Source organism: Chenopodium quinoa, unplaced genomic scaffold (assembly GCF_001683475.1).
Source record: "Chenopodium quinoa cultivar QQ74 unplaced genomic scaffold, ASM168347v1, whole genome shotgun sequence".
NCBI classification, from domain to species: domain Eukaryota; kingdom Viridiplantae; phylum Streptophyta; class Magnoliopsida; order Caryophyllales; family Amaranthaceae; genus Chenopodium; species Chenopodium quinoa.
The window spans coordinates 1,095,100-1,107,780 of NW_018742681.1; the positions used below are offsets into that span (position 1 = coordinate 1,095,100).

A 12,681-nucleotide genomic window follows, 5' to 3' on the forward strand; every position below is an offset into this window, starting at 1 on the left:
CTCTTTTCTTTCCCTTCTATCTCAGCTATCTCTTTCCTTTTCTTTAATTCTAAGGCATATAGGTGTTCAGCTCTCCCATACACTTCATCCAAGGTTTCAAATACTTGCCCACACAGCTTTAACTGCAAATCAGTAGTCAAACCACTCTCAAACTTTCTAGCCTTAGACTAATCTGTAGAAACAGACTCCTTAGCGAATCTTGACAGCTCTATAAACTTGGTGTAGTATTCAGTGATTGACATTTTTCCATAACGAGATTAGAAAATTCCTCAGCTTTTTGTTTCTGTAAGAAGCTAGGGTAAAACTTGTCCCTAATCTTCTCCTGAAACATAGTCCAATTAACTCCAGGTAATGCCTTAATGGTAGCCTCATTTTGCTGCCACCAAAGGTCAGCTTCACCCCTAAGGTAATAGGTAGCACAACCTACTTTTGAGTTCTCTGGACACCCTACCCCCTCGAACAGTTTCTCAAACTCCCTCAACCAGTTTTCCAGTACCGTTGGATCAGGCTCTCCTTGATAGGTTGGTGGCTTGCTCTGCGCCACCTTCTTAAATAGCTTTCCTTGAGCATCAGCACTATTGGTTGAGTTCCTTGCCAATTGTTGGGCAATAGCTCTCAACTGCCTCACAACCTCACTTTGCTCTCCACCATCATTCTTGTTACCACTCCCTCCTGCCATCTTTCTTCGCCTGAATTAACATAAAGGGGTCTTTATTAAATACGGTCTTGGAAAGCTCTCAAGTTAAACACCCACCTAACTAGCTAACACCCTAGAAGCGTACACATTAAAATTTAAGCTAACAAATTGGGATTTTTAAACTCCCAAAATTTGTAGTTTTTCAACCAAATATTGATTGCTAACCTACCACACATTTAATAAAGCATTACATTAATAAATAAAAATAATTCCCATGGATTCCCAGAGTTTAGAAATAAATTATTGGAATATTTGTGAGTAAGAAATGGCTTCTTGGAGTAGTGATACGAAATAAATGATTTGGGAACAAAATGAATGATTTGTTAATAAAATGAATTAGTTGACAAGGAAATGAATGAAATTTTATTGCTCAGTAAGAAAATGAATGGAATACTGAAATAAAATGAGTTCAAATAACTTATGCAACTACATAAGTTTACTGGCTCACTGTGGACATGCCACTTATTGCTTCACTGAAACTGGAATAATTAAAATGCAGAAATGAATCTAAGAATCCTAAAGAAATGAAATTACAAAAATCTAGTCCTTTCGAACTTTATCCCTCCTGTAGGGAGATTGTTTGTAGCTTCCAGGATCGAATTCAAGGTCATCCTTTTCCTCCATTGGTTCAGGTGACTCTGGTTCTAGCTTTACTTGGACAAACTCTTCACCTTCCTCATCATCAGATGAAATATCAATTATAATTGGAGTTGGATGTGGATTTGGATTTGGAATCTCCATAATGGAACTATCAACGGTATGGTTACCCTCATCCATCATCTCTCCTTCTTCTTTCCCTCCACCTATCCCTGTTTGATTACCTTGAGTGGGAGAAGAACTTCCTGATTGATGACTAGTGGAAGGCGAATTATTCCCTGCCAGAATATTATAGTAGTAGTTGGGATATGGAATGTCTAAGTACTAACAATGATCTTTCTCAACTTTAACAAGGTAAGAAATCAAGTATCTGTAATCAAGATACCACAATCCATAGAAATTTTTATATTTAGAGTACTTTAGAATGTCCCCTGGTAAATAGAAATCAAAAAATTTTGCTTTGACAGCAAGATATGGAGGTTCATCTGGAAGACAATGAATAATCATAGCAGAAACACAATTAGGAAGATCATATTTCTTGTCTCCTAAGACATTACTCGTGTAGGCACAATAGAATTGGATTTTGTTGACATAGTCAAACGGATGTTCATAGTCTTTCTTGATTAGAGTACCAATTTGGGAAAGTTTGCTAGGAAGAATTGACATCCTGAAAAGATAAAAGGTTTAGAAAATAATTCCCTTCCCAAAGAAAATAGAAACAATACAGTTCTTACATGAATTAGGTTCAATGTTCAATCAAACAATTTTACTTATTCTAGTCATGTTATCACATGCTTTCAATCAATTCACATGATCAAACATCACAACCTAAAATATTAATGCATCCAAGAACATAATTATTTCTAACTTATATGCCCAAGTTCTTTCCTACCCAAGCTCACCAGCATGCTTTTAAAAGCTTTTAACACATAATACTTACCTCAATCCTTGCTTTCCTGCAAAATGAACAAACTAAAAATATTTTTGACTCTTCTTTTAAAATAAATTTTCAAAAATAAACTCGAAAAAGACCAAAATATTCGGCCGTATTAGAAAAATTTTGAACACCCAAAATAAAATAAAAAATTCGGATGTCCCTTTATTAAAAAAAAAATTCGGAATTTTCAAATTAATAAAAATAAATAAATTTGGACCACTTAAAAAAAAAGAAAATAAATTTTTTGGTTTCCAAAAATTAAAATAACTTAAAATAACTCTCTTTTAAAATAACTTATTTAAATAAGCACTTGGCCAAGTTTAAAACAAAATACTTTAAAACACGTTTTTAGCTTTAGTGGTAATAAAAATCTGAACCAAAACTCCCAGATACCACTTAGTAACACCCTAAAAATTCCTTTCCTTTAAAATACCAAATTTTGCACTTTTTAAAATACGAAATAAAAAAACCTAAGACATTATTGCCACCGTGAAAACGGCTAAGGCAAATATCAAAGACTCACACAGCGGTAGACTATCCTTAAAAAAAACATTGAAAACAAGTCAACTTAAGAAGTTAAACCAAAAGAAAGTAAAGTCAAACTAAATCAAACAAAGTCAAACGAAGTCAACCTACAACTTGGAACCATTGTAGGCCCTTAAAACCAAACAATATTAAAAACCTTTGCGTTAGTCTCATGAGCAAAATAAAAATAAATAATATTGAAAGCAAATAAAACACATCATATTCCTATGGAAACTAAGCATGCTTCGCTCTTCACTCGTGCCCATCGTGAATATGCTTCATCACCTGAAAAGCTTCTCTCTACTTGTCCCCACTACTCGCCATTGGAAATGGGTCGTCGTAGGGCCAAGGTAAAGACAAGGCCAAACAAACATGCAAACACACAATCAGCAATGCTGAGTACATAAGCATAATAAAAACACACTAACATGCTTTCATCCTATAAACATACAACTTACCGTGTTGCACCTGTTTACAAGCATACAAAACATTCAACAATTAACTAGACAAATACTAATGTTCATTAGATTTTGATTACACATCGAACGGGTTTCCAACCAAATCCCTGCCTCAAATAAATTGAGGTAAACTACAACGGGAGCTAACTGGGTAGGTAAATGTCAAATGAAGTGACTGGACGTCCTGCGCATAAAATAAAAAAAGGAAAATACAGCGTCTTGTACTCCCAGTAGAAGTCATGGTTAAATATAAAACCCCATAACTCCCCCCATATGTTCATACTCAAGGTATAGACGTTCCAAGATTATTGGTGTGTAATCCTTTTCACTTTACGTTGTTTAAATATTATTATATTTGATGATGACTCTCAAACCATAGTGTTTCGGGGTTTTCTGATGTCCTGCGGGAGAGTTACAATTCCGAGACTGGAACCGGACGCCTGTACCTGCAAAACAAACGGACACTCCGAGTGGTTTGGAGATCCGCCTCCAACGGTCAAGTTAGTACTTGTTTTAGAAGTAATTAATGCGGAATATTGTAATTGTGTCTCTCTAGGTGAGAGTGTTTAATATGCGTAATCCCCTTTAATGAGGATTAATGAGCATATTTATATGCTTTGGGATGCGTGCCAATTCCTAGGTTTAGGTTAAACATAGAACTGACTGAGCCTCCCACGAGAATTGGGCCTTGTTGGCCGGTTTTCCCATTTAGCATGGGTGGACACGTGTCGCGTCGCAATTTATCCATGGAGGACGTATCTCTGATTGACACGTGGCAGGCTCCTATTGGCCTACGTGAAGGGCACGTGGCGGAACCTGGTTGGTTCACTTGTCAGATGGTGATTGGTGGATAAAAATCCCCTAATCATTTGCCCCTCACAGGTGGCACGTGACTGGTCACGTGTTACCTGTGACAGGTGTCGCATCGTAACAGGCGACGGCCTGCTACAGGTGTCACTTGATGTAAGGCCGAGAGGTTTTCCTGCTCAAATTTTGAATTTGGGAGTGACCCTTCGCCTTCTCATTTTGCTTATATAAGGGTGTTTTGGCTTCAGTCATTTTCACACTTGAGAACTTTTTAAGAGAACATTCAGACCCCTGAACCTGGTCTGACATTCCGGATACTTTCTGCCTACCGCCTACTCTGACAAGTCGGCTGTTTTCTCAGAATTTTCAGAACTTCGTCAACTTCTCACTCGTTCAGGTAACCGTCGGTTCTCTTGCTATTTTAATTTTTCTTTATTTTTTCCTTTTTGAAATGGCACCACGGAAGCACACGACACAACCTAGGTTAGTGATTAGCCGGATACTTTCTGCCTGCCCTTTACCGAACCAATCTTTGCCCTTTATACAAAGTCCGACTGTCTCTGTGTCTATGCAGAACATAATGGCCAGAACAAAAAGAACTTCTAGGATCACAAACTCAGACGGCTCCTCCTACCAGGTGCCGATTAGTGAGACATCTGACCAGGCGTCAGATGCTGAAGTGAACCAAGGCGGCTTGATCGCCGACAGCTCTGAGGGAGGGGTCAAGGTGGTCCCTTCCCATTTTACCGTAGACATGTCTACATTTTCTCCTGCTCCTATTGAAGGATAGGAGGCGAGCCCCTCTGGGAGAGGAGAGGAATCGTCCTCTTCGGACTCTTCAGAGGACGAGTCCGAGTCTAGTTCTTCTGGCCATGCTTCTATAGACACAGAGGAGAAAAACAACCGCCTACAAGAGGCGAGGTTTTCTCATGCAGTTGAGAAAGGGGACAATTGGGCGGAGCCATCCGCCTCCTATAGAGAGCAAAATACCCCTTACTACTGCACGGTTCCAAAAGGCCGGATCAAGGCCATGCAAGAGAAAGTGGGGAGCTTTATTGTGAACCACGTAATGGGGCCTGGCTTTTTAGTTTTTGTGCCAGACCCGGAGGACACAGTCGTCTGGCCGGCTAGTACCAGCTACGATAGCGCCTGCTTTGGCTGCTATGAGGCGGCCATCAGAGTTGGGCTGCGCTTCCCCCTACATCCGGCTGTTCAGCGGATCTTGGATGGGTATGAGTTGGGGTTATGGCAGTTAGCCCCAAATTCCTGGTTCAACGTTCTCGGCTATGTGGCCGGGTGCAAACTGCACGGGGTGGAGCCAAACTTCGAGGTTTTCGCCCACATGAACTATCTCAGCCGGACCCCTAAGGCAGGCGGTACCGGCTGGTACCAATTGACGAGCCACCGTGGCTATCTTATGAAAAGAGGTAAAGAGAACAAATGGAAGGATTGGAGAAGCACCTTCCTTATCATTGAGAGTTCAGACACGGAGCTGAACAAGCGCTTCAACAGGTGGAATAGAGATCCGCCTCTTCTTGCAGGCGGTCGCAGCATGCCGCCTGTTCCCCCAAGAGCTAAGAAAGAGATCCTGGACAAAGGACTCTTTAAAGTAGAGACGAGGGTCGACTCTACTACAGGGGTACGAGAGCAAGTACCCCTGCATTGCGTCCCGAGTTTCAAATGGCTCTATGACGAGTACTTTCTGGCCGCCTGTGGCCTCAGCAGTCGGTGCTCAAGAGGTAGCCGGGCTGACAAATACGCTCTTTTGCAGAAATTATTGTTATGATTTTTTGCTAACTTTGGTATTTATTTCTGCAGCGGACGCTATGAGCAAAATTATCACCTCCAAGACTGCGGCGGCTATGTTGCAAGCCTCTATCATGCAACAATCTTCAGCCGACTCTCCTAACAAGGAGGCAGCCTTAGTAAGTTACAAGCTTTCGCCTTTTCCCTTTTCGAAGTTGGGTTTATACTGATACTGACCGTGTGCTCTCTCTCTCTCTCTCTTTTTTTTTTTTTTTTTTTTAGACGGGCACACCAAGAACTTCTTCCTCCCAACAGCTGGACTCCAAGACCCAAAAGACGACTGTTGCGAGCTCTCCTGGCACTTCCAGGAAACATGCGGCGGCTGAGAAATAGTCGGCCACTCCTTCTCAAACTCCAAGCAGGCCGCCTAGAAGTATGAAACTGCCATTCCAGCTTTGAACCTTCTTTCCTTGCGCTTTATCTAACATTCTTGTTTATGCTTGATGCAGCCGGCCTTCAGGAACCGGACCTGGTCGAGGTGGCCAAGTCCATGATCAAAGTCGTGCCTCCGGCTGAGAGAAGGCGATCAGGGGTGTCGACACCCTTGACCTAGACGGAATTGCAAGACTCCTTGCTGAGGTATACTTAGCATATTTTTGTTGTTTTAATTCCAGAACGCCTGTTTTTGGTTTAAAACCTGACGCCTGTTTCCTTTTACTCAGTCTCTGCTCCGAGTGAACGGCCTTCGCAAGCCGCTTGATAGGAAGAACAAAGAGGTAAAGGCTGCTAAAGCTATGGCCGCCTCTGACTGTTATAAGGCAATGTTTCAAATTGCCCAAAATGAGATTTTGACAACTGATATTCTTTATTATCAGGCGCAGGCTACTTCTGCTATCCGGGCTCAGTTGGAGGCGGCCCAGAAGAAAAATAATGAGCTGGAGGCGACCATCAACAATCTCAAGGCCGAGCTGAAACCTCTTCGCCAAAAAATGTCCTCATACGACACCTTGGAGAAATCCTTGGCACACGTTAAGGAACGCCTGGTGACCCAGGAGAAGAGTCTTACTGAGGAGCTCTCGGCAAAGGCCGAGCAGGAAAAGAAGGATCTGGTCCGAGAGATGATGGAAGACTCAGCTCAAATCCAGCGCCTGACCTGGCTCCCAAATGCCGACTTTGCCTCATGGGAAAAAACGTATCACCAATGCTTTGAGAGATATAATCAAGAGATCCTGGCGGCTGCTGAGGACGAGGCATTGGAGGAGGAGGATCCGGTAGTGGCCCTAGTGCCTGTTGGGGTAGATGCGTCGAAGAAAGATGCAGCTGAGGCCGAGTCAAGCAAGAAGAATGCTGACCAGGCGGCAGCTGTTATTGTTGAAGATCTGCCCCCATCTTAAGCTTTTGTCTTCTTTTTCTTCGGCATGCGTGCCGTTTGTTTTTCTTTACCCGGCCAGGGGGCCGGGGTTCTGACTATTTTGCCGGTATTTATGGCCGACTCTTTTTGTATCTTTACCCGGCCAAGGGGCCGGGGTTTTGAATATTTATGCCGGTCTTTATGGCCGGCTGTTAATAGAAATTAGGCGACCATCTTTTTAGGTCGAAACTCTGATATCCAGTTGCATACTATACCGACTGTTTTGCATGGCCGATAGTTGTAGACAGGTAAGATGTAGCCACACTGCCTATGCCCCTGGACGACTGGTTGTCTGTTTCCAGGCTAGGCGATCAGTCGGCCATTTATCCACCCGGTATCTGACTCATTTTGAAGACTGGATCCCCTTTAGGCAGGCGGTCCTGTCATTTTTAGAATTAACCAAGTAGGAAGGTGATTTCCTACCTGCCATGGTTTTAAGCAAGAGACACTAAGCGGTCTAGGCCGGCCAGTCCCTGCTGTGTTAACTTAGTAAGAACAGGCGATATATGAACACCTTTTTAGTTTCACACCAAGTTTTAAGGAGAGACTAAGTAAACATGATTGTTACTTAGTCGCCGAATGACTAAGTAATAGAAGTTTCAAGCGGTGGGTACCGATTGTTCCCCTTTATTCGCCAATGTTTGTTGGCTATTAACTCATAAGGTACCGGCTGTTCTTATCCCAAGTAGTTCAGTCGGTTATTTGACTCGGATGGTTACTGCAAACACTTGTTGGACCTGATTAGTCGGTTAAGTGAGAGGTATCCTTGTCTGAGAAACGGCTACGTGGTTGTCTTGGTTAGACAGTCATATAGGTGCCGTGTAATTATTTTATAGAACAATGTTCCACCCAAAAGGGAGCTGCTCTCTGCGACGAATTTCATCCGGATGGATGCCGCCGGACGCCTTCTATGATGTTGGGACAGGTCGAATTAGTTTAATATTTGGATCAGTTGGCATGGCGCCTGGTCTGATCATTTCGGCCATGAGACTTTGATAGTTCTTGATGAACTATGTAATGGGAGAGTAGCCGGTTGTGTGGAACAAGCGGCATGCTCCTCTTAATTAAGCATGTAAAAAATAAAGCATTGAGAGTAGACGACTGTTCATCAGTAGGCATGCCCCTCGTAGTACAAATTAAATTGGATGAACTAGCAAACTTTTATTAAGTAGCTATCGGCTATTTACATCATTCAAAAATAATATTTCTTAAGATTATCTACATTCCAGGTTCGAGGCAACGGTTGGCCGTCTGGTGTTTCCAGGCGGTAGGTACCGTCCCTGACCTCTTCATAGATTCGGTAGGGTCCTTCAATTGGGAGTTAATTTGCCAGAATCATTAGCCCTACCGACTGATTCCATCTTTCTTAGTACAAAGTCCCCCACTTTGAGTGGACGCCTGTGTACTTTTTTGTTGTATGATCTGGTCATTCTCAGGCGGTACATTTCATGACGCAAGACTGCATTGCCTCTCCTTTCTGGGAGTGAGTCCAAGGCAAGGCGCATGGATTCCAAGTTCGCTTCTTCGTCGTCCAACATTACTCGAAGAGTCGGCTCGTAGTGTTCAATTGGAAGAACAGCTTCCGCACCATAGGTTAGGAGGAATGGAGTCTCTCCAGTCGCCCCTTTTTCAGTCGTCCTAATGGCCCAAAGAACATGTGGTAGTTCATCTGCCCATAGGCCGCCTGCTCGTTCAATCTTTTTCTTGAGACCGTCTGAGATGATTTTATTAAAGGCTTCTACTTGGTCGTTTGCTTGTGGACGGCCGACTGATGCAAAGTAATGTGAGATACCTTGGTCACCCAACCAGCTTTTGAGAACAGGCGTCTCAAATTGGGGACCATTATCAAAAACCATAGACATGGGAACCCCGAACCGAGTGATAACATTTTTCTAGATGAATGAAATCACATCCATCGTTTTGATTCCCTTGACAGCCTCCGCCTCTACCCATTTAGTGAAGTAGTCGACTGCCACGAGTATGTACTTCCTACCGCCTGTAGCAGGCGTATAGGGACCCAGAATATCCATGCCCCACTTAGCAAACGATAGTGGGCTATGGATGGTGGTGAGGTCGGTAGCCGGACGGTGAATCAGCTTGCCAAACTTTTGATACTTATCACATTTTTTCACCATCTCCATTGCATCTGCTTCTAGAGTAGGCTAAAAGTAACCCTGCCGCCTTGCCCGTTGAGCAAGCGACCTGCCGCCTACATGGGAAGCGCAGTAACCAGAGTAGAGATCTTCTAGGATCTCTCGTCCTTTTTTTGGAGTAACACACTTCAAGAAGGGTTGAAGATATCCTCTTTTGTGAAGTTCTCCCTTTATCATTTCAAAACTGGCTGCTCGTTTTTTCAGTGCAGCCGCCTGGTGATGATCATCTGGCAAGGTGCCATCTGTCAGATATGCCCTGATTGGATCCATCCAGGTTGAACTTCTATCTAAGATTCCAATAGGGTCTTCCTCGATGCTCCTTTTCTCCATCACTTCCCAGAAAATAGTTCGTGGAGTATCACAGGAGGCCGAGGATGCTAACTTTGAAAGAGCATCTGCCTGATTGTTTTCAGACCTTGGTACTTGAATCAAATGAAAACCTTCAAGGGATCCGACTGCTTGTCGTACCGCCTGTAAGTACTTGATCATTGCCGGATGGGTCGCTTCGTATTCACCATTGTACTGACTCACTATCAATTGTGAATCAGAACAGGCGTCTATCTTTCTTGCCCCAGCCGCCTTGCACATGCGGATTCCGGCTAGTAAAGCTTTGTATTCTGCCTCATTGTTTGAGGCTTGAAAATTGAAACGTAGAGCATACTCGTACCTGTCGCCCTCTGGCGACTGACGTATGACGCCTGCTCCACAACCATTTGAAGTAGAGCTTCCGTCCACATATACCTTCTAGACTTGGTCTGGGACTTGAGAATCAGGGGGACGAGTCATTTCAACAATAAAATCAGCAAAGGCCTGCCCCTTCACTGCTTTTCTAGGCTCGAATGTGACTTCGAGGCTCTGAATTTCAATGGCCCATTTGATCATCCGGCCTGACGACTCCATGGTGGTCAGCGGCCACTTGATAGGTTGATCTGTATACACAACGGCTGCATGTGCCAAAAAGTAGGGCTTCAATTTTTTGACGGCCATGAAGAGTGCGAAGCCGAACTTCTCCACTAAGGGATACCTTAACTCGGCATTTTTCAGTACATGACTGACAAAGTAGACCGGGAGCTGGCAGCCGTCTCTTTCAGCAAGAAGGACAACGCTAAAAGCATGATTAGAGACGGCCAGGTACATGTAAAGTACTTTTTTAGGCAAAGGACTAACCAGCCTCAGCAAGGAATGTAAGTGAACTTTCAATTTTTGGAAGGCCGCCTTAGCATCTGGCCCCCATTCAAACCTTGCTTTCTTCTTTATGGCCTGGAAAAAGTACAGGCATTTGTCACCTGATCGACTTAGAAATCTTCCCAAGGCCGCCAGACAACCTGTTAGCTTCGAACCTCTCGAACGGTGCGAGGCGACTGCATGTCAATGACCGCCTGCACTTTCTCAGGGTTCGCCTCTATTCCTCTCTGATTGATAAGGAATCCGAGAAATTTCCCAGACTCAACCCCAAATACAGATTTCTTGGGATTAAGCATGACATGGTGCCGCCTGAGTGTGGCGAAAGTTTCTCGGAGGTCCGACAGATGATCTATCTAAATCTTAGACGTGACAATCATATCATCAATGTATGCCTCGACGTTCCTCCCAATCTGATCAAAGAACACAGTATTTATCATTCTCTGGAAGGTGGCCGGGGCATTCTTCAGACCAAACGACATGACCGTGTAACAGTATAACCCTTGATCAGTGACGAAATTCGTCTTCTCCTGATCTTTCTTCCATAAAGGAATTTGATGGAAACCAGAGTAGGCGTCCATAAAGCTCATCAAAGCATGGCCGGCTGTTGAGTCGACCAGATTATCAATTTTAGGCAGAGGGTAACTGTCCTTGGGGCACGCCTTGTTTAGGTCTGTGTAGTCCACACACATTCGCCAGGTACCATTCGGCTTTTTAACAAGCACTACATTTTCAACCCATTCTGGGAAGGAACATTGCCGAATGAACCCTGCATCAAGTAGTTTCTTTACTTCGGCGGCTGCCGCCTGACTTCTTTCTTCGCCATGGTTCCACTTTTTCTGCCTTAGCGGCTTCTTTTTTGGATCCACGGCCAGTTTATGTATCGCCAGGTCAGGACTGATGCCTGGCATTTCATGGACTTTGAATGCAAAAATGTCTTTGTATTCTTTCAAAAGTTGATGGAATTCTTCACCCAGAACTCTCAGAGCAGTCGTCCCAACCTTGACTGTTCGGTCAGGGCACGAGTCGTCTAGGATCAGGTCCGTATACTTAACAGTCGGCTGAGGGAGGAATTCATCTGACCGCTCCTCTGCCAATGATTGCTATCTCTTCCTTTTTCTTGCGGCCCCCATCTGGGCAGCCTTTCTTTTCTTGCCGCCTGCTTCTTGAACAGGCGCACTCTCCTTGACATTTTCAAGGTTTGTTTTTCCACCACTTGACCCAGCGGCCATGACAGTGGGTTCGATGTTCGAAAGGTAGCACTCTCGCCCGCCATCTTCTGATCTCCCCTTAGGGAGTCGACTGTTCCGTTATCCCTCTCAAATTTGAGCAACATAAGAGACGGGATTATAACAGCCTTTGAATTATTCAGGGTTGGTCATCCCAGAATCATGTTGTAGGCCGAGAGTTCCTCAACTACCAGGAACCGGACCACCATGTGTCAACCTTCCCCTTTTTCACCCAGGCGGACGGGTAAATCCACTCGTCCTACCGGGTGGACTCCTCCTCCTCCAAACCCTACTAGAGGGTGGGATACCGGGTGTATTCAGTCAGTCTGATACTTGAGCTTTGACAGACATTTGCTACTGATAAGGTCCGAGGAACTGCCGGTATCTATGAGGATTCGGCCAACTCTCTGGTTGGCCACTTTGCATTCAATAACAATGGGGTCGTCATGCGACCCCCTCACCTCTCCTAAATCCTCTTCAGTGATGACAATTTCAGGAAAAGAATATTTGGAGGGCCGTTCTTGGTGAACAGAATTGACATCTAGCCGCCTGATATTGTCCTTAAAAAGTCACTATAGGCTACCTCATCCGATAGGCCTTGAATTTGTATCCTCATCAGGTTGAACCACCTGATGTAAGAACGAAGCCCCTCCTTCTCGGCCTGCTGAATTGTCCCTAAATCAAGGGTCGTCTTCTTCACAGGTATGTTCATGGAAAAATTGGAGGTGAATAAGTAAGCAAGCGTCCTGAAGTTATTCACACAACCAGTCGGCAGGTTGCCGAACCATTGTTGTGCAATTCCTTTAAGAGTCGCTGGGAAACACTTGCACCAAGTGGGATCATCCAACCCTTGGAGGTACATCAGATTGGTGAATGCCATCAAATGGTCTTCTAGGTTAGTATTGCCGTCATAGGCGCCTACTAACACATTTTTCACTT

General features: G+C 44.0%; 1 protein-coding gene across 1 annotated transcript; it reads right to left on the reverse strand.

The window, feature by feature from the left end:
- Nucleotides 1-208: 208 nt before the first annotated feature.
- On the reverse strand, nt 209-679 carry LOC110722463. Its single transcript, XM_021901734.1, has one exon. The coding sequence runs from the start codon at nt 677-679 to the stop codon at nt 209-211; it is 471 nt and encodes a 156-aa protein (XP_021757426.1).
- Between the last annotated feature and the right edge of the window lie 12,002 nt (nt 680-12,681).

Bases quoted from the DNA above. Each gene is read 5' to 3' on its own strand.
- LOC110722463 (XM_021901734.1), bottom strand. From the start codon at position 679: ATGGCAGGAGGGAGTGGTAACAAGAATGATGGTGGAGAGCAAAGTGAG.